A 20,607-nucleotide genomic window follows, 5' to 3' on the forward strand; every position below is an offset into this window, starting at 1 on the left:
AGCCTGCTTCTCTCCCTCTGTTCCTCCCCCCACTTGCGCTCGCTCTAAAATAAATAAATCTTAAAAAAGAATGGAGAAAAGATGACATAGTCTTTTATTTTTCTCTACGTGTTTAAGTTTTCCCAGGGGCGGGGAAAGAATGGTGCTGAGGGTGGGTAGGTGTCGTGGGTTGAGAAAGTCCCAGTGATGCTCGTGAGGTGGTCAGGGATGTGAGTGGCATGTGCACGGGCTGCAGGGGCCGAGGGCTGTGTTCCCAGGACTGGCTGGGCCACATGGCCCTAATCTATGACGTCACTGCATTCTAGGCTGTCCAGTTCATTCTGCATGTGGTCAATGTACTGATTGATCTCCTTGACTCGCCTGCGATTCCTCATGATCTCATTCTTGTGGATCTAAGGGGTTGAAACCAAAGCCTTAAGTCAGACAGTTGGCTTATATGCTCTCACCTAGTCCAGTCTGGGGGGAAAAGGAAGTCGGTCTGTGAAATCTGCATAGTCGTGTCCCTCATGTACTGTGAAGTCTCCACGTTCTAAGCATCTATGTCTTTGAGGGGGAGTTAGGGTGGGTTAGCATGTGGGTTCTAAAGTCTGGAGGGTCAACACTGTCTTTGGCGGGCAATTCTACCCTCCTTAATTTTACTTTATTTCTTATCACCAAGAATACTGGCCACCAGGGGAAGCTTCCCACTCTCCATGGCTGGTGGCCTGCTGGAGCAGGGTAGCGCTCACTCACCGTGTCTACTAAGTGCGTACACCAAGAGTTGGCCCTGGTTACCAGCTCATCTTCTCGATTGTCGATCTTCAGGAGGTGGATGTCATGCGATGCCCCAACAGCATTAAAGATCGTATCTTTGTCAACAAAAAGCTGGTGAGCAAGAAAAATCAAATGGGCATGCGTGTGTGTCTTGTTCCCCACCCCTGGGCACCAGGTCAGAGGGCTGAAGAGAAAGGGCACAGCTGAATGTCTCCTTGTGGGTGGAGGCAGCTGCCAGGCCCCCATGGAGAGCCCACTTTTGTGTCAGAGCATGTTTCTTACCGCTCATCTTCTAGAGACGCCTCCCAGACCTGAGCTGCAGCAGGCCCTATGGGGAAGGGGCCCACCCAGGCATTGGCTTTGCAATACTAAGTTGGGAGTGTCTTTTCTTCAGGGCCAAGGCAGGTGGCTGTTCCCACAGTGGTTCTCTCCTGCTTGCCCTCAAGTCTGATTTGCCTGGGCAGCCCCGGTGGCGCAGCGGTTTAGCGCCATCTGCAGCCCAGGGTGTGATCCTGGAGACCCGGGATCGAGTCCCACGTCGGGCTTCCTGCATGGAGCCTGCTTCTCCCTCTGCCTGTGTCTCTGCCTCTCTCTCGCTCTCTCTGAATGAATAAATAAATAAATCTTTAAAAAAAAAAAGTCTGATTTGCCTGAAACCTGCCCGTCGGGTGGTAAGTGTGAGGCTGGCTGAGGGTCTCGAGGCTGCTCTGAGGCCAGAAGGCGCTGTGAAGCTATGACCACTCACCCCACCCTGTCTTTCTCTGTTAACAGTAACTTCTCCCTTGGGACGACTGGGTGGCTCAGCCATTGAGCATCTGGCTTTGGCTCAGGGCGTGATCCTGGGGTCCTGGGATTGAGTCCTGCATCGGGCTTCCTACATGGAGCCTGCTTCTCGCTCTGCCCATGTCTCTGCCTCTCTCTGTGTGTCTCTCATGAATAAATAAGTAAAATCTTTAAAATAAAACAACAAAAAATCTCATTAACCTCTCCCCTCCCATTAACCACATTGAACTTTGGATTATACTTGGGGTCTCCTGCCATCTTGTTCCCAACCTTGTAAAAATTAGTTGAAAATGACCGCCCTCTACCAGGCCTGGCTGGGTTCCGGGTGTCTGCACAATAGCTGTGGTGTACCTGGCACAGTTGGAAATCAAGTGGAATCACCTCCCAGAGCAGAGCAAGGCTGCTTACACTTTGAAGAAAGGTACTTTGTGTGAGGCAAAGGACCTGAATGTTCTACATTGTAGAGAGGATTGCAAGCAGATAAATACTTGGTTTCTTTCTTTAGTATAGTAGTGATTAACTTAATAGTCTCCAAAATGTGTTCTATGGAATCTTTTTTTTTTTTTTTTAAGATTTTATTTATTCATGAGAGAGAGTGGGGGGGCAGAGACAAAGGCAGAGGGAGAAGTAGGCTCCATGCAGGGAGCCTGATGCAGGATTCGATCCCAGGTCTCCAGGATCACGCTCTGGGCTAAAGGTGGCGCTAAACTGCTGAGCCACCCTGGCTGCTCTGTTCTATGGAATCTTGAGATATTACTCTTTCTGTAAAGTTTCCTTTGGTCAAATACATTTGCGAAAGACTTGCATACTGAGGCCCCTTCTGAATTTTACAGGGCACAAAAATGAGAAGGCTCTGGAACGTATAAACTCTTTTAACTTTGTCTCTCTTGGTTTTCCAGTTTATTTGGCCACAGACTTCTTTTCAGGGTAATGCCTGTGGGATGGTGGTTTTTGCACAGAATCCCATGTAGAAAAGCCAGGCTAGCTGACGCAGGGAATGGGCACCCCGGGGGCCAGCAAGCACGACCACATGGGAGAAATGACAAGAAGTCATTAATCTTCTTCTGTGCAAGAAGGTCCTGGGCCAGACTCTGGGAAGGGCTCGCAGACGTGTATAGCCTGCCTGCCCGTGAGCTCCAGGCAGCCTACTCTGGAGTGCGTCCTGGTGATGTAGAGGTAGCCACAGCCACATCCACTCATCACCAGGTGGTCCTGGTTCTTCATTTTAAAAAAAGGGTCATAGTGGCTTTCCTAAGTTCCTGGCTCCCGAGCCACCCCCCTGCTCTGAGTCACTTGCTGGACTTCACAGAGGTGAAGACACAGCCCTCAAGGCACATTTATTTCCAAGCAACTTCTTGGGCTGGGATGCCTTTTGAGAAGGGCACAGCTGGTGCCCCTCCCCAGGACTGCCACCATGCTAGGCCCCCAGTTGCTGCCCCATGCCCCCATGGGATCAGATCATTCTGTCACACCTGCCCAGGGCACCTGGTGACACTGAACCCCACGTCACCACAGAGAAACAAGCAGAGATCCCACCCTTGCTCAGCTGATGAGACAGGGACCTGTGCTGCCAGTGCTCCCGCCCAAGGGGGAGCCTTAAGGTCCGCAGCCACTCTGTGTACAGACTGCTGGCCTGGGTCACGTCCACCGTCACCTGAGCAGACTCTGGGGACTTGCAGGTCCTCTCTGTGCTCTGGGCCTGAGCGCTGGCTCTGCCATCGCAGCTGGACGGCCACATGGCTGTTCAGAGCACCCCGGGAGTAAGTCTGACCCCTGGCCCCCTGCACGCTGCTCACTGCGGCATGAGGCTCATGGCTCTGAGCCCCAGTGGGGGGGAGTGGCAGCCACGCCTGCGGCCACACTGACCTTACCATGGCAGCTGTGGCTGCCAGCGCCTCTCCCACTCCCTCCCTCGCTGCCAGCGCCAGGCTTTCTCCTTGAGCCCGTGCCTTCTGCTCTGCCTTCCAAAGCAGGGAAGGACTTCAAAGAGACAGATTTGGCCAGAACTGTGGCATGAGCTGATCATAATCACTCAACTGAATGAGAGGACTTTTAAAGAGTCTCCTCAGTGGGACTTTTTTTTTATCGAGATCTGCTCATTGATAATCAGATAAGAGAAACCAGACTTTTTCTTCACTGAGGGCCCTATTCACTCAGATGAGTGAGACCTCTGAGTCAAACCACCTGTGTTCACATCACAGCTCTACCACTCCTACACTGTGTGTCCTTGTGAGGGTTACTCTGGTCTCTGTGCCTCAGTTTTCTTGTCTGTAAAAGGGAACCATAATGGTACCTATTTTACTGTGTTGATGTAAAAATTAAAAGAGCAAATATGTGTCCGGTGCTTCTCAGACAGCCCTCAGGAGGCCCTCAGTAAATGCTAGTTATTTGTTGTTGTTACTACTTTTACAATCAGGGCATCCCCCACTCTGCCCCGCCCCAAGAACAATATCCTGCTTTGTTGCTTCAGTGTAAGGAGAACTTAGGGCGCCTGGGTGGTTTGGTCAGTTAAGTGTCCGACTCTTGATCTCAGCCTGTCTTTTTTTTTTTTAAGATTTTATTTATTTATGAGAGACACAGAGAGAGGCAGAGACATAGGCAGAGGGAGAAGCAGGCTCCCTGCAGGGAACCTGATGCGGGACTTGATCCCAGGACCCTGAAATCATGACCTGAGCCGAAGGGAGGTGCTCAACCACTGAGCCACCCAGGCATCCCTCAGCTCAGGTCTTGATCTGAGTTGGGGGTTCAAGCCCTGCATTGGGCTCCATGCTGGACATGGAGCCTACTTAATAACTAAGGAGACCTACACCACAGTATTAAGGTTCTGGTGATGTCTCTCCATGCAACTGCAGGCATTTCCCAAAGGCCAAAGCTCTCCCTGGCCTGCAGAGGGCAGGGCGTACAGTGGCTTTGCTGGCCGCCCTCATGAGGCCTCGAGGGTAGCACTCAACACCAGTCCTGCCAGAAAGCCCAAGGCAGAGCCCCATTATCTTAGTGCCTGGGGCCATGAGCCAACCCAGAATGCCGGCAAACGCCAGCTTATCGTCTACAATGAGGGGCACAGGCTCGGCATCTCTCAGGCTGGAGTCTCAATTCAGACTCTGGTCCTCTCAAATGGTGTCATCTTGGGCAGTTTAACAGACTTCTCTGAGACAAAGTCTTACCCTATTTTCTCATCTGTAAATTGTGAATGATAACAGTACCACCTTTGTAGGGCCCTTTGGGGGAGATAATATGTGAGCATCAGGCTTCATTGCCTTGACAATGGCAAGCCTGCAGGGAGTGGAGCTCCATGTTTCTAGCCACTGTGGTCAGCCTCAACCCAGTCAGTGGGTACTGAACCTTCCTGAAGCTACAGAAACAGGTGTCAGATGGTGCCAGGCATTGTCATCCTGGCAGGAGAGAGGGCTCGCCACCGGAAGCACCAGTCCAGCCTGCTTGCCTGCCAGAGTTTCGGGGTCCATATTTTTCTGTGTCCCGGTTATTAGGGAGGGGTGTTTTAATCCTGTGCCCACTAAGTGTCACAGACCTGGAAACTGTGCCATGAGGGAGCTCCATGACTCCTCGATGGTCCATCTGGGGTCTAACAGAGTGGGCTCTTGGGGGACATCTGATTTCAGGGCTCAGGGGGAGTGACCGCTCCTTGTGTCTGGTTAGTAAGAGCATTTGACAGGTGTTTAGGGAGGGAGGGCTGGCAACACAGTGGCCCTGCCAACAAGCTGCTGCCCTGGGTGCCTGTCTCAGCCCCCAGACAGGACTGCTGGTCTCTGTCTGCCAGACTTAGCCAGAACCTGACAAGTGGGGCTTCATGAACTCCTGGCACTTGGGTTGCCCTGTGGCTGTACCATGCACCACTGCTGGCACCGGCGAGGTACATGGTGGTGAAGAGGCCATCTCGGCCTTCCCCATGAGCCTGGATTTAGTGTGAAGAGTCATAGAGCAAATCAACACACACATGATAGCTTGTAATTTTAATAATGCCCTGACAACGATAAATGGTGTGTGTGATAGAGAGATGGTGGTTTCCCAGGAAAGTGATGAGGGAAGGCCTCTCCGAAGAGCTGCCATTTGGGCTGAGAGCCAAACAAGGAAGACCGAGACACCCGGAGACCAGAGGGAAGGGGACTGTCTGCTAGGTGGAATATCAAATGAAAGGAGCAAGCCTGGGAGCCTGGGGAAGGGCTCCGAGGCTGGGGCGAGGGGAAGAAGCCAGGCTCGAGGGTCTGGTGGACTACAGTAAAGTGAAGTGCTTAATCCAAGGGTCACAGGAGGCCATTACTGTGTGGTACAAAGTCACAGAAGGATGAGGTTTGGATCCCAAGGATCTCTGGCTGCTGCGTGGAGAACAGCCTATAGAAGGGATGTAAGGAGACAGTGGTCCAGGGAAAGGACAACATGGCTTGGTCTGGTGCTAACATGGAGGTGAGAGAAGCTGAGAAATGGGGAGTGGAATGAGTGATGAAGGAAGGAAGGCTCCCGACAAGTATCTGGCCTGTGCCCCTCCCTAGAGACATGACATACAACCCCACTGCACCCCCACTGGACCCTGATGCAGGAGACCCGGACAGCCTCCCCGGTGAGCAGCCTCAGGAGCTCGGCCCCTGCTGCTGTGGGACTACCCACCCCTGGATGGGCTGGTGGAAGGTGGGAAGCAATGGGCCAATCAAATGGTTCTCCCGCTGTTCCAACAACCTAGTAATGCTGCCTATCAGACATTCAGGAAGACCTGCCTGTGAAGTCTCAGAACTTAACCTGTGTTTGCAGCTGCCTCTCTCAGAGGCTGCCAGAAGCCCCACAGAAAGACTTTGGGGGTGGGGGCAAGCAGTTTAGCGCCGACTTTGGCCCAGGGCTTGATCCTGGAGACCGGGATCAAGTCCCACACTGGGCTCCCTGCATGGAGCCTGCTTCTCCCTCTGCCTGTGTCTCTGCCTCTGTGTGTGTGTGTGTGTGTGTGTGTGTGTGTGTGTGTGTCTCCTGAATAAATAAAATCTTAAAAAAAAAAAAAAAGACTTTGGGGAACTAACCTGTTGGTAAGTTGAAACAACTCAATTATCATGAGCCCCTCTTTAGATGGGCCCCACTGAGTGCCCACCAGGTGTTAGCTTGTTGGCCTATTTCATCTGCCAAGCACTGTGCAAAGGAGGTCATTGTCCCTTTTGCAGGTGAGGAAACTGAGGCTCCAGGAAGCTTTCAGGCTTACTAGAGCCACGGGAGGTGGGGCCCGGGGACTTTGTTCTTCCATCTGTCTGTCCCTCAGCGGCCCGCCTTGCCCCCCCCAACCCTGCCCACCACCCGGCCCACTGGGGACCGAGCCCCGCCTACAGTGCTCACCGGGCGCAAGTCATCAGGCAGGTCCTCATCGACATCACCCTTCAGTATCTTCTCGAGAGTATTGATGGAGATCTCCAGGAGCTTCTCGTGGTGGTGGTTCTCCAGGTCCCGGCACTGAGCCATCGTGTGGCCAAGTTAAGCAAAGGCCAGGGGTGGAGTAGGTGCCCCTGCAGACCCTCCGAGGGCTGGGCCGCTGAAAGGCAGAAGGGTCCACCCGCAGGTGCCAGGGCTTCACCACCTTCACAGCCTGCCATCCACATACAGGAAGCCCCAGGACCACTCCGGTCCACCCCTCATGCACCAACACCACACTGCCCATGGCTGACCCTTGGTGCCCTGTCCCCTCAGAGCCCCTCAATCCTCCACATCTCTCCCTCCCACCGCCTCCTGACTGGACAGCGAACCGAGACCTGGTCTCCCAGCTCTAGCCCTTTCTCCCCACAGCAGCCAGTGTGCTCTTAAACACGTACCTAGACTGGACCTCATCCCTCCCATGCTCACCACTCTCCCGGGCTTCTGACTCTCTACTGTGGCCTAAAGGCCTCGTCTTAGAATCTCTCTGACACATCCTCAGGGCCTTTGCACAGGCTGCCTCTTCTGCCTGGCTGTCCTCCCCACTTTTCTGCCTTGTCCCTCAGGTCCACACTCGGGTTCTCAGGGGACCCTGGCCTCTGCTTACTTATTGCCTCCATAACTTCTGTCCCCTTGCAGGGATGTGGGCCAGGGAGGCAGGACCAGGAGGTTACTTCTGGGGTACAGCACAGTAGTTTGCCCCCTCCCAGCCCCCAGGCAGGGCCCTGAATTCAGGTAGCAGAAGGGTTGGTCAGGACCCAAATGTTGGCTCCTCACCCCGACAATCTCACTATAAAGGATTTGTCAGTGTCTGCAACATGGATGTGGCCCTACTCCTGGGGCGTGTGTTCTTGTAACCCAGGAGGTCTACAGGGATTCTGGGGTGTGGCCTCCCACATCCCCATGATCACTCATTTGAGAACAAATATGTCAGGGCTTCTACTGCAAACAGGGCCCCACGCAGCAGCCAGTCTAGGCATCCAAACCTTTACTTTAAAAAGGCATCATTGTTCTGAGGGTCGGGAAACTCCCTCAGACCCTGTGGAACATTCTATGAACATTCCAAGCGGTTGCCAAATCTCCATCTTTTGAAGGTGAACTTTTTCCTCAGTGAAAAACTGGAAGTTTTACATTCCTCTGGTCTCAAAGGTGGAGGGTCCCACCAAATGGGATCCTATGATGGGTCTGATATCATCCTGATGCAAGTATAGATCTCTCTCTGTAAATCAGCTGGGCTCAGGTATTGCTGGGAAAAAGTGAAGTATGATTATAGAGCACTGGCTTTTTACCCATCTCTGCCAACATGTTTAGGACATTGGTGGCAGTGGGAGGGGGTAGGTGTGACCCCAAAGGTGGCCACCTGGAAAGGGACTACACTTATTTGCATCCTGTTTAGTTCATGAAAGAGCTGTACCCTTCTCTGCCTTTTGTTAAAAATGCAAGCGCCTCCCCTGGCTCCCCTGGTGTGGGCCAGGATAACCCCCCCCCACCCCCTGCTTCCCCCCCCCCCCCCCGGGGCAGGCTGGGAGCGCCTCCCCATGGAGGGTCATCAAGGAAAGGATATAGGCTTTGCACATTTTCAATAAAGAGTGCCACCAAGTCAATGATGTTCCTTTCAAACATGTTTATAGTCTCCTGGAAACGACAAAGAACACAGTTAGCCTGAATACCTAGACATGAACCTGACTGACCTAGCATCAGAGCAAAAGGTGTTCCTTAGAACTTAGCAGGTGCCTCCTCTAATCCCAGACCTTCAGGGTAAAGACCAACCACCTTAACCTTCCCAGGTAGATGTCTATGAACTGGCCTTCTCTCCTGACCTCTTTCTCATGGCTGTGTCACTCTCAGCCACTTCATCTTACTCACCACCCTTCAAAGGTTCAGTGCAAAGCTTCGTCCAGGCCTTTGCACATGCTGGGCCCTCCGCCAGGAATACTTGTTCTGGTCTCACCCTCCGACAACCCCCCTCATCCACACACAGAGCTAACCTCCCTCCTTTGGGCTTCTTAGTGGCATGTATCCATCACCTCTGGAGGAACAAGGGAGAAAATTGCTAAGAGCCACACCATGTGGATCACTATGCCAGCTCCACCACTGTGTGTAACTTCCTTGGGCCTCAACATCCTCATCTATGAAATGGGTTTCCTTTGTAGTAGCTGTCTCATGGAGTTGTGAAATTTATTTATTTTTTTAATTTTTAAGGTTTTATTTATTTATGAGAGGCACAGAGAGAGGCAGAGACACAGGAAGAGTTGGAGAAGCAGGTTCCCCACAAGGAGCCCTACACGGGACTTGATCCCTGACCCCAGGATCATGCCCTGAGCCGAAGGCAGACACTCAACCCCTGAGCCACCCAGGTGTCCCTGGAGTAGTGAAATTTAAATGTGTTACTTACTTCACCCAAAATGCTTTGCAAGGTGCCTCAGTAATGCTGGCCATTACCCCCAACCACTCACCACAAGTGCAGCTGCATGATGGCTTTCTACCTCCCTCTGATGTACCCCACGGGGCTGCATCCCAGTGCTTAGCTGGGCACCCAGGCCTGAATGAGACTTGAGTGAGGGAGCCATGGCAGATGTGATGGTTAGGCCTGCTCCCCTGTGAGCCCCCAGGATGGGTCATGCCTCTGATCTACCATGGACCCAGGGGGCCTCAGGGTACACGAAGGGCATCGAGAATCTACAGGAGCCTGAGGACTCTCTGCAGACCGAGCTGCACATTTTTCAAATATGTGTAAACACTGTTGTGATGAATAAAAATAGAGTCCTTTGAAAAGCATGACTGCACCTAACAGCTTTCCAGTCACTGGTAATACTAGTATGCCTGACCATGCACAGGTTCTGGGGAATTTCTGGCTGTTGGAAAAGGACCCTCCCTGCATTTAACAGCGGGGAACTGCCGCCTGAGCCTCCCCTGATGCTCCATGAGCTGCTTTTTGCAGCACTCGAGCATTCCCCAGTGTGGAGCAAGCATCTGCCCTGTGCCGTGATGGGGAGATCTATCCATGTCGGAGGTGTCACTTGACATGTGAGGAATTGATTAGGCGCTATCTCTCGGCCCAGCCACGGCAGCATCCAATGAGGTTCAATTCATCACGGCCCTTCAGACTCCCAGCCTTAGCTGCCTCATGAACACAAGTCACTCAGGCTATAAGGACTTCTAGATAGCAGCATGCTGCCCTGCCACGACTTTGTGCTGAATCGCAGGCTCCTCGCATGGCCCTGAGATGTGGCAAATACAGGCTGCAATGCGGAGGAGCCTTTGTTCCATCCTAGAGCAGGGGGCCTACTATGTTTCTCAAGCACCCAGACAGCTTCTTGGGTCTAATAAAAAAACCTCTCCCTGCTGTGGCTCTTAGGGGGTGCATTCCAGAGGAATGAGCTCAGCTCGCATGCTGCACAAGAATCACAATCTGAACAATTGGAATATATTAAAAGCAATATTAAAAGAAAACACCGGAAAAAAAAAAAAAAAAAAAAAAAGAAAACACCGGGCTGATGAGCAAAGAAAGCTTTAGTCTGCCATGCTGAGTCGCACTGGACATTTCCAGCAGAGGAGCACTCGGGAAGGCTCCAGCTCGGGTATGATTTGGCAGCTGAATCACCATGTTCCTGCAAACGGGCCTGGTAGGGCATGATCACGCCACATCTGAGCCCCAGGGACTCAGCCTCACCTCCAGCTGCTCTACCAATTGCATCTCCAGTGTCATGAGCACGTTGAACAGCTCCGTGATGTCCTTGCCATATTCCACTATCTTCATCTCGAAGTTGGTCAGTTCAGACTCATCTCGAATGGCATTTAGACTCTGGAAACAAAAGCCTGTGCTATAGGAATCCATGACCAAGTGTAGTTAGTTAATGACAGGCGACAGTTGGCTTTGTGGGTGAGAACTTAGACTCTGGGGTTGGGCTGTCCAAGTTCAAGTGTCAGCTCTGCCACTTGTTGGCTCTGTGAGCTTGCAGAAGCTGCTTCCCCTCCCTGTGCCTGGAGGCAGCACAAATGCTGGCACTGGTTTGTTAACTCTGGTTTTCATTAGATGTGGCTGGGCTGGGTGGAAGAAGCAGTGGCTTCAGGGTCAGGTGAACCTGAATCTGAATCCCGTCTGGGTAACTTATAAGCAGTGTGACCTGGAGTGTGCTACCTTCATTCTCTAAGCTTTGGTTTCCTCACGTAAAGGGGGAGAGAAGTGTGTGTGTCACAGAGTCCTGGAGATTAGGTATGAGCTCTGGGCTCAGCAGGGGCTTGGCTAGCAGAGTCTCCAATCAAAGGCCCATGGCAGGTACAGGTAGAGGGACACTGGAATAAAGGTATAGTTGTTAGGAAACCAGTTGGGCCCATGGAACACTCCAGAGCTGGACTGTTTGTAATGAGAGGGTGCTCATGGGTTGGAAAGTACCCTGGGGCCCAAGCCTGGCACTGAATTCCAGCCATTCACTGGCAAACGTCCTGGGGGCTTTACTACCAGATGCACCACCAACTTGTTTCTGTTGATATATGGTATTAGTTGGGAAGCAGGACAGAGTAACTTGCCACAATTCAGTGTGAAGAATATTTATAATCTTGGCTACCTCATAGGGAGAAAAATCAGGTTCAATCCCTACCTTGAACCTTACATGAAAATGTATTTCCCACAGAGGGAAGACTTAAATGTATAAAGTAAAGCCATAAAAGTACCAGAAAGAAAAATGAGTGGATTTTAAGAAATAATCTCAAGTGAAGTCCTTTCTAAGTATAACCAGAAAAAAGACTTGATAAATTATACTCCATAGGGCAGCCTGGGTGGCTCAGCGGTCTAGCACCATCTTCAGTCCAGGGCATGATCCTGGGGACCCGGGATCGAGTCCCACATCTGGCTCCCTGCATGGAGCCTGCTTCTCCCTCTGCCTGTGCCTCTGCCTCTCTCTCTCTCTCTCTCTGTGTCTCATGATTAAATAAATAAAATCTTAAAAAAAAAACAACTTAAAAAATTATACTCCATAAAAGTTTTAAAATTCTGAGTGGCAAAAGCACCCTAGACAGAAAAATGACAAGATAAACAACAAAGTGGGAAACATATTTCCAACTCATTTCACTGACCCAGAGCTAACTTCTCAATCTATAAAGGGCTCCTACAAAGTAATGATTTTTTTTTAATAGAAAGAGATATAGACCAAAAACCAAATGTAAAAAATGGGTTAGGGCATATTATAAGAACAAATAGTTCTTATACAGTATAAGAAACACAGACGTTTACAAAACATGCAATGCTTGCCCTCACTTAGGAGAAAATACACACCCCAAGTGTGCCAGAATGGCAAACATGAGGAAGCTTGAGAATACCAGTTTGACTGGGGGCAGGCAGGGCTGCAGAAACTACAACCTCTGTAGAGCACACCCGAGCAATGACTAGCAAAAGTAGCCATGCACGGTTCTACTTCTAGGACTTTCGACCTGCAGATCAAACTTGCACCAACTCACCCATTGCAACACCGTTTGGAAGAGCAAAAGATTGGGAAAAAAACAAATTGTCCGTCAACAGGGACTGGCTTCATAAGTCATGGCTCATCTACACAGTGAGAGAGTTTAAAGCTAATAAAAAAGGAAGCAAGTTTTGGAAGGATCTCTAAGTTGCATGGATTAAAGCAGCAAAGTGCAGAACAGTGCATGCTACACTTTCATTGTGCACGCACACACGCACGCACACACGCATGGAGACTAGAGGCAGACCGACCGTATTCCCCGTCTACGGCGGTCACTCTGCGCCCATGCTTATGCATGTACTGCCTGTCCAGGGACTCCGACCACACAGCCTGCTGGTCACAATTCTGCCCTGGCTCTGCTCCCCGCTGTCTCCCCACCACAGTCTTACGAGGCGGTTACCCCCATTTCTCTAGTGAGGAAACGCAGGGTAGCAGAGTCACAGCCAGGGGTTGACATGAGCATTCTGACCCCAAGCCGTGCCCCCCTAGGCACCTGGAGGGGGGCGCTGAGGGCACCCTGGGCCAGTGGGGGCTGGGGGAGGGGCAGTACAGGACACGCTTAGAGAGGCCCTGAGAGGAGAGAGAACTGGGGTCTCTGGCTCATGGGGTCCTGCGAGCTTCCAAGTCAGAGAGCGAGCTCAACTTGGGCTGAGCACTAGAGGCACATGGGGAGCCCAGGAAAATCCCAGTGCCAGGCTGCGCCCCCTTGGGCTGGGGTGTCAGCACCTTGTAGGGTCCCTGTAGACTCCAGAAGAGGAGCAGTCATCTGGGAGGGGCCAGTGCCTCAGGGGCTCTGAAGACCTACACCCAGCACGTTAGGGAGTCAGGCTTGGTGCCAGCAGGAGCACAACACTGGCGGTAGCCTGGCCCATGTCCTGCTTCTCCAGGGGAGGATTTGTTGCTGAGGGGCCAGGAGAAACCAGCTGGCTGGCGTCCACACCTCCCGAATCCAGTGGTTATAGGGACCAGATAGATGTCAGGGAGGATGTGCCAGACAGGGACCAGGGGACTGGAAATGTGGCTTGTCCAGAGGGGACAGCTGCCTCCAGAGAAGCTGGCAACCACAATTCTTCTTTGGAATCTGCCCATTTTTAATGTCAGCAGGATGTTCAAAACGTTTTAAAACCCTCTGCAGGCCAAACAAAACACACATGTGAGCCAAATGTGTTCCTCTGCTGACAGGCTTGAACTCTCAGTTGAATGCAATAACACCCCTCCACATCACCTGCGGAGGAGGGTCCTGAGGGTTAAATCACATGGACTGTGAGGCCAAGGAGACAAGAACAGAGACTGGAGACTGAGGAGGGCCTGAGGAGGGCCGGGAAGCACCTGGGAGCCCATCGCCAGCCAGGAACTGGACTTCTATAGGAGCTGGACTTTAAACATTGTGTCTGCTTGATTTCATTTTTTTTAAAGATTTTATTTATTTATTCATGAGAGACACACACAGAGAGGCAGAGCCACAGGCAGAGGAAAAGTGGGCTTCCTGCAGTGAGCCCGATGCAGGACTTGATCCCAGGACCCTGAGGATCACACCCTGAGCTGAAGGCAGATGCTCAACCACTGAGCCACCCAGGCATCCCTCTGCTTGACTTTAAAACTAAGAGTTCCCAACAAAACAAAACAAAACAAAAGACCCACAATTAAGACTTCCCAACCATAGGAGACTATGGGTTCCTTGAAGCCCCTGACACTGCAGGCAGGTGCTCAGACTTGGTGTGTGTGGACGGTTTTTTTAGGAGAAAGGTCCATAGCTTTCCTTATAGTCTCACAAAGATCTGTTATTTAATTTAGAATAAGTTAAGAATCGGTCTTGAAAAATAACGCTAAATGGGGGGACCTGGGGAGCTCATTTGGTTAAGTGTCTGACTCTTGATTTTGGCTCAGGTCATGACCTCAGGGCTGTGAGACTAAGCCCCATGGTGGGCTCTGTGCTGGTGGGTGCAGAGCTGGCTTAAGATTCTCTCTCTCCCTTTGCTCATCACCCTGTGCATGCCTGCACCTGCTTTCTCTCTCTAAAATAACATTAACAATAATAATAATGGTAACTAAAAGAAACAAGTCTCGCCGAGCACTGCTTGGCCTGGGCCAAGTGGCCTGGGTTTGGCAGCTCCTGAACCCCACAGGCCCACTCTGTCAAGTGGAATGCTGTTATCTCCTATCCCCAGCCCATCTGTCCTTGTCCTTTGAGCCTCAGCCTGAGTTAAGGTCCCTCTGGGAACCCTCCAGACTCCCTGGGCCCCCCTCCAGTAGAGTGCTGACTACCGCAGTGGGGAGGGCCTAGGTCTGCCCCCCTATACCAGGTGGGAGCTCGCTAAGGGCAGGAGCCATGTCCAGCAGGGGTCTGGCTTCCTAGGCCGGGTACGGAGCAGTGGCTCAGAAAATGTCTGCTAAGTGGATGAATGAACGAAAGAGAAGTAGTGGTTATTGTCACTGTTGTAACAAGAGTGGCAAAGATAATATTGTTAATAGTAATGGTGCTACTACCTTGAACCCCAAGGGTGTTTTAGGTGAAGGAGACGCACAGGCCTCACCCTGGGCTCAGCCCCAGCATGGTGCTGGAGTCGTGGCTGGTCACACCAGTAGAAAGCTAAAGCTCATGTCTGCCACTGAGCTGTGTGATTGCTGGCAAATGGGGACAATGACTATTGGTCTTAGGGGTGAAGAGAGGTAGATGGCGTGTAGCCCCACCAGTGGGGCCGGGCCCATGGGGCGGCATCAGCATCCGGAGCAGGGGGGCAGGGAGAGGACAGGGAGGGCCAGAGCCTACCAGCAAGTGTTTCTCCTCAAACTTGGCAATCCTGTGTTTGCCCTGCTCCTGGTTTTCTTGGATGGCCTCCTGGACACACTCATTGAACGTATCAAGCTCCAATTTCCGCTTCTCCTGCTGTTTCAGGCCATATTCGAAAATATTCAGGCAGATGATGACGAACTTGTCCTTGTAGGTGAGTGGCCATTAAGGAGACTGCTGGCTTTCTCGGGGCAGGCCGCCGGCAGGATAAGAGATGGAGGTGCTGGTAGCTCCTGGCGCAGGGCTGGGAGTTGAGATTCGGAGTCTAATGCTGTGCTGGGGCATCTCCATCCCCAGCCTGAAGGATTCAGGAATGGGACTGGCCTCAGGGAAGGAAGCTGGCTGGCATCCTGGGGGATCTACAAGGGCCCGGGAGGGGCTGGGAGCCGAGTGGTTTTATTTCTGTCTCTGGCATATTCTCTAGGGGGCACCTTTGTTGGGTGTTGGGGGTCTGTCTTCCTGCTCAGTGGCTGCAGGGCACCGAGGGGAGCCTGTGGAGGTCCGGGGACCATAGGCTTGAAGCAGAGAGATCCAGGTTCAAGTCCTGGCTCTGTTGCTGCTTTTCCCTGGGAAGCCACTTTACCTGTCTAGGGCCTCGGCTACCTCACCTGCAGCACGGAGTCCTTGAGGTCAGGCAGGCACTACAGCCCAGATATGAGCTCCGCTCGTCCAGCCAGTGGGTGGCAGAGCCAGGCTGGGAGCCCATCTAGCTGGCCCAGAGCCCTGGCTCGTCACCTTCTGCTTAGCCTCACATCTTCCCTGTCCCTCTCCCACCTTTTCTAAAATACTGGGTTTTTAAGAGAATTTCTTTCTAATCAGTGATGGTGGCACTATTGTGTCTGGAGCCATGATGACAAGTGCCAAGGACATCCTCTGGGCACTAGCTGAATGGGGGAAAGGATGCAGGCTCTTAGCCTCACAGACAAGGGCTCAAATCCCAGCTTCTAACTGCATGACTTTGGACAAGTCACCTTAAGTCTAGCTTCCCTAACTATAAAGTGGGATCACAGTACCCATCTCCTGGGTGGTCGGGAAATTATAAACACTGTACCAGGAGCACACAGCAAAACAAGTAAATAGTTAAGTAAATACTTAACTAAGGATAAGTGCCATAGTTACACACTTCAATTTTCCCTCTTGACAGCCTGGCTTGTCAAGCACAGCAGACCATGTGCCATGCTGATCAGAGACTCAGCATGTCCCCTGAAATCTGGACAGCATTTCCCCATGCCGCTCAGCTGACCCAGTGCTTCACTGCCTCTTGGGTCTGTTGCTGTGAAGGAGAGGTTTTATGCTCTAGGGTTTGGGGAAAATGGGGAAACTGAGGCCCGAGCAGAGGGGGACCTGCCCCTTGCAGGCTAGTGGTGTGGGGCCCCGGCTCTGCTAGAGGACTTGGACATGAACTTGGAAGGATATGCCTGAAGGAGCTCGCTGATGCCAGGCAGGTAGGCCAGCTTGTTGCCCTCCACGTCCTCGGTGTACATGCTGTCAAACAGGAAGGAACCATTCAGGTGCTCGACAAACGCAGCCTACAATCAGAAACACGGCAGCGCTCAGGGGACTCTGATTCACGTCTTGGGCCCTGGCTGGGGCTCAGCGGGCAGGGCCCTGCACGGGCACTGGGGTCACTGGACACTCGGCAGAGAGTGGAGGAGGGGATGCTTGAAGGTTGCACATGGCTCAGTCGGGCTGGAGGAAGGGGTGTGGGCTACGGGAGGAGGAATGGGTCCGGGGCTGTGTTGAGAAAGGACCTGAACCTTCCTGGCTGCAGTGGAAATGCCAGAGGTTTTAAGGAGCAGCCCTATCGGATCGTTTCCCCAGGCCCTCGTGCTGGAACTCGGCACGCTGGTGTGGAGATGAGACAGGTGATGTCCAGGCTGACACAGAGCTGGCTCTGCAGGCAGGTGGCCAGCAGAGTGAGGCGGGGACAGGGCGCTGTCCTGTGGATGATGGACATGCTCCACCAGAGCCAGGAGATGCCACGTGGCATACCTTTTCAATCAAGACAGGATCTGGGGGCCCAGGCCCCACAGACTTTCATCAAACTGGCCCCACAGCCTGTGGCCGGCACCCTGGAACCAGGGCAGGGAGAGGGGGTTGGCAGGCTCTGCCCAGCACAGTACCTTGTGCTTCTCCAGCTCCTCCTGCTGGGCCTGCTCATCCTCCAGCCGGGACTGAATCAGGTTCTCTCGGTGCTTCAGCTCATCGATGCTGTACTGGTGCTTACTCTCCGCCATCTCTTTCTGATGGGGGCGTGGGAAGTGGCATCATTATCAGGGCACATCTGCTCCCCCCGGCCACACCGGCCTCTGCCGTCCTGTGGCCCCACTAGTATGTATGCGGGGCAGTGGACAGCCCTCTGGTGAAGGCTGTGTGGACAAGGATGGCTTGCTTCCTCATGGCCTTTTCCAAGTTTTCTGAGTCTAAAGGTTAGGGAGGACCGAGAGGATGGGAGAAGGCAGCACAGGCAGATGGAGGATGTGTGGGGCATGGCCTGGAGCAGGGGCCCAGGGATGTGTGCCCCCAGCTCTCCATAGCAGCTGTTCTGGCTGTTAGAGAGAGACAGTAAAGGCGGTTACCTGGTCACACGGGCCTCGGACCTTGGCCCTGTGGCCTGCCACCTCCTGGCTCTCCTCCTACCCCTCCTGCTCACACCCTTCCACCCACCAGGGACTGCTGGAGCCCCTGGGGCTCAGTCTTCACCCTTTCTGGCTCACTCTACTACCCCAGGAGATCTCAACTGTACTAAGGCATCAAGTGCAAGCACATCTGATTGCTCCACCCTCAGACGACACTCTGGTCTTTACCTTCAGCCCAGACTCTACCTCTGAGAGCCAGAAGTGAGCTTCTGAAGGCTTCTCTCCCCCTGCTGCCTGGAGAGCACCGCCAACTCACCATGTCCAAGATGGACCTCTGTGGTCCCACTGAGGTGGGAAGCCCTCCAGCCATTCAGCACCCCCAGCTGGAGACCCAGGAGATAGCCTGGACCCTTCCCTGCCCATCAGACCCCAGCTGTGCCCAGGCCTGTCCATGCTGGCTCCTGCTCACGTCTCACCATCCTGTCTGGCCGGGACCCCGCCTCAGCCTCCTAGCCAGGCTCCCCCATGCATCCTACCCTCCCACCTAGTCTGTCCACTGCTCCCCTGGCAAAAAGCCAGAGCAATCTCTGTTAAATGCAAACCCAATCTTGTCAGTCCCTTGCTTACCTTGTATGACTTCCTCTTGGGTGTAGGGTAATGACAAGCACCCAGCATGGCTTGTGAGGCCCTGCCTGCCACCCTCTCTAGCTCTCTGAGCTCTGGGCACCAGCCCCCTCATCGTGCTGTCTCCTGTCACAGGCCTTTGCATGTGCTCTACCTCCTGCCCAGGCCATTCCTTCACCACCCAAATCCCGCTCTTCCTACAGATCCTGGCTCAGAACCACTTCCTTGGGGAAGCCACCCCCAAACCACCATCCCTCATCTTACACATCTCAGCCTGTGTCCTTGCCTCCTGGCATTTTCACATATTTGTGGGATGATGTAATTGTCTCTTTTTCCTGTATGTTGGTGCCACAAAGGAAGGTAGGTACTTCCTTGGGGTCCGGTCTGATTCCAGATCCTGAGCTTTCTTTCCACTGTCCTGTGCTGCCTGAAGCCCCTCCCAGCCTCACTTCTGAACATGATGGCAGTATATGGATCATTCTAGTTTTGTGCCTTGGGCTTTGGCTGCAAATGGTTTATATTGCAGAGGTGACATCTTCTAAAGATCTATTATTCATGCAGCTATGTGCTTATATTGTTTTCTTACATACTTATCCTTTAATAAGGAAATTTAAAAAAATTTTTAAAGATTTTTATTTATTCATGAGAGACAGAGAGAGAGAGAGAGGCAGAGAAATAGGCAGAGAAGCAGGGAGAAGCAGGCTCCATGCAGGGAGCCCAATGTGGGACTCGATTCCGGGACTCCAGGACCATGCCCTGGGCCGAAGGCAGGTGCTAAACCGCTAAGCCACTCAGGAATCCCCAGAAATTAAAAAATTTAAAAGCCTCAAGTATCTGAGCCCTCCTCTCCTTCCCATTCCCACAGCCCTGCCCTCTGCCTCCCCCTGCCTCCCTGCAGTCCCACATCTCTCCCTCTGTTCTCCACACCACTCACAGGGCCCTGAACTGCTCACCACATCACAAATTCTTCCGGAAATTGCTCAGGTCTCCCCACAGGCCTCCACCTTGACCGGGATAAGCCCTAAACCCCAACATGGCCCTGCTGCCTTGGCCCCCACCCTGTTTCCTGTCCCCCCGCCCCCCCCACACACACACAAAGCCTGCAAGCTCACTACCCTTTCCATTCCACGTGGTTGGCAGGGACAGTCCTCTGCTCTTTGAGGCGGGACTGCCAGCCTCCAGGCAGAGGCCAGGGCCTCAACTTAAAAGTGGCCTGATGAAAACAGGGGGAGCCCTCAAGAAGAGCTCCATAGAGCTGAGAGGCACCTCAAGAGCTTGCTTTTTGGACCTCTGTCCTCCCACAGTCCCACTGAGGTGAGCCATCCAGGACTCCAGCCGGAGACCTGGGAGACAGCCTGGACCCTCTCCTGGTTGGGCTATGCCCGGGCCCAGCTGTCCTGCTGCCCAAGCCCTACAGCACCAAGAGGCCAGGGGCTCCGGCCAGGTTGTGGCCAGCCCGAGGGCAGGAAGTAATGTGACAGGGGTGTTTCATGTGCCCCCACTTTGCACAAATCTACTCTGATATCCTCTTACTTATTATTTATCTTGATGCTTCGAGCTGAGTCTCTGAATTGTAAAAGGGATGCCCAGACTCAGCTATCTGCCCTTTATGGAAACTTTTGGGGTCCAAGGAAAGAATGCCTTCAGAACTGTGCAGTGTTAAGTTGTCCCCTGGTTCTATAATGAGCTTTGAAACACACCTCAACAGCTCTCTGGCCTATTCCCAGCACTGGAGCCTATGCTGACTTTCAAATTATTGTATAAATGGGAAAAAAAATACTTGAGAGTATTAGAGTTTGAGTCCAAGGAGAGGCAACTCTCCCACCCCACCCTATCCCTGTGGACCTCCCAAGGAAGCCCTGGCAAGCAGAGGGCCCCACATCTGGAAGGTGGCACAGTCCACCTGGGCACCATGCTCTGTTCCGAGGTCCAGGCCGGGCAGGGTCAGCACTGAGATCTGTTGGCCAGTCCTCCCAGCTTCTGCTGGGCTCCCCAGAGTGCTCCCCATCACCTCAATGCTCCCAAGCACAGGCTCCCTTCTCTCAGGAAAGGCACCAGCTTCTGGTGAGAAGGAGCAGGCAGGTCAAACAGTCCTCTGTCTCCATAGCACCCAACATGGAGGGACATCTGTTCCAACCACCAAGGCCTCACATATTGGGCCAGGTTCTTTCCTTCTGGTGGGGAAAGCCCATAAACTGATCACACTGTGGGGCAA

General features: G+C 52.8%; 1 protein-coding gene across 9 annotated transcripts in view; it reads right to left on the reverse strand.

Moving 5' to 3' along the window:
- Positions 1 to 71: 71 nt before the first annotated feature.
- The window catches only part of DRC3 (dynein regulatory complex subunit 3), a 34,834-nt gene continuing 14,298 nt past the window's right edge, over positions 72 to 20,607 (reverse strand). For 4 of the 9 annotated variants that reach the window (XM_049110279.1, XM_049110277.1, XM_049110274.1 and 1 more), the window contains 8 exons: positions 17,313 to 17,432; positions 16,606 to 16,718; positions 15,169 to 15,343; positions 10,613 to 10,744; positions 8,506 to 8,574; positions 6,868 to 6,993; positions 733 to 864; positions 72 to 392 (listed from right to left, as the gene is read on the reverse strand). In XM_049110279.1, coding sequence (XP_048966236.1) covers positions 279 to 392; positions 733 to 864; positions 6,868 to 6,993; positions 8,506 to 8,574; positions 10,613 to 10,744; positions 15,169 to 15,343; positions 16,606 to 16,718; positions 17,313 to 17,432 — 981 coding nt within the window. In that variant the 3' untranslated portion in view covers positions 72 to 278. Of the gene's footprint in view, positions 393 to 732; positions 865 to 1,035; positions 1,356 to 6,867; positions 6,994 to 8,502; positions 8,575 to 10,612; positions 10,745 to 15,168; positions 15,344 to 16,605; positions 16,719 to 17,312; positions 17,433 to 20,607 lie in introns of those variants that run through there. The other 5 variants (XM_049110275.1, XR_007410796.1, XM_049110280.1 and 2 more) reach the window with 5 other exon arrangements.

Source organism: Canis lupus, chromosome 5 (assembly GCF_003254725.2).
Source record: "Canis lupus dingo isolate Sandy chromosome 5, ASM325472v2, whole genome shotgun sequence".
Taxonomy (NCBI): Eukaryota; Metazoa; Chordata; class Mammalia; order Carnivora; family Canidae; genus Canis; species Canis lupus.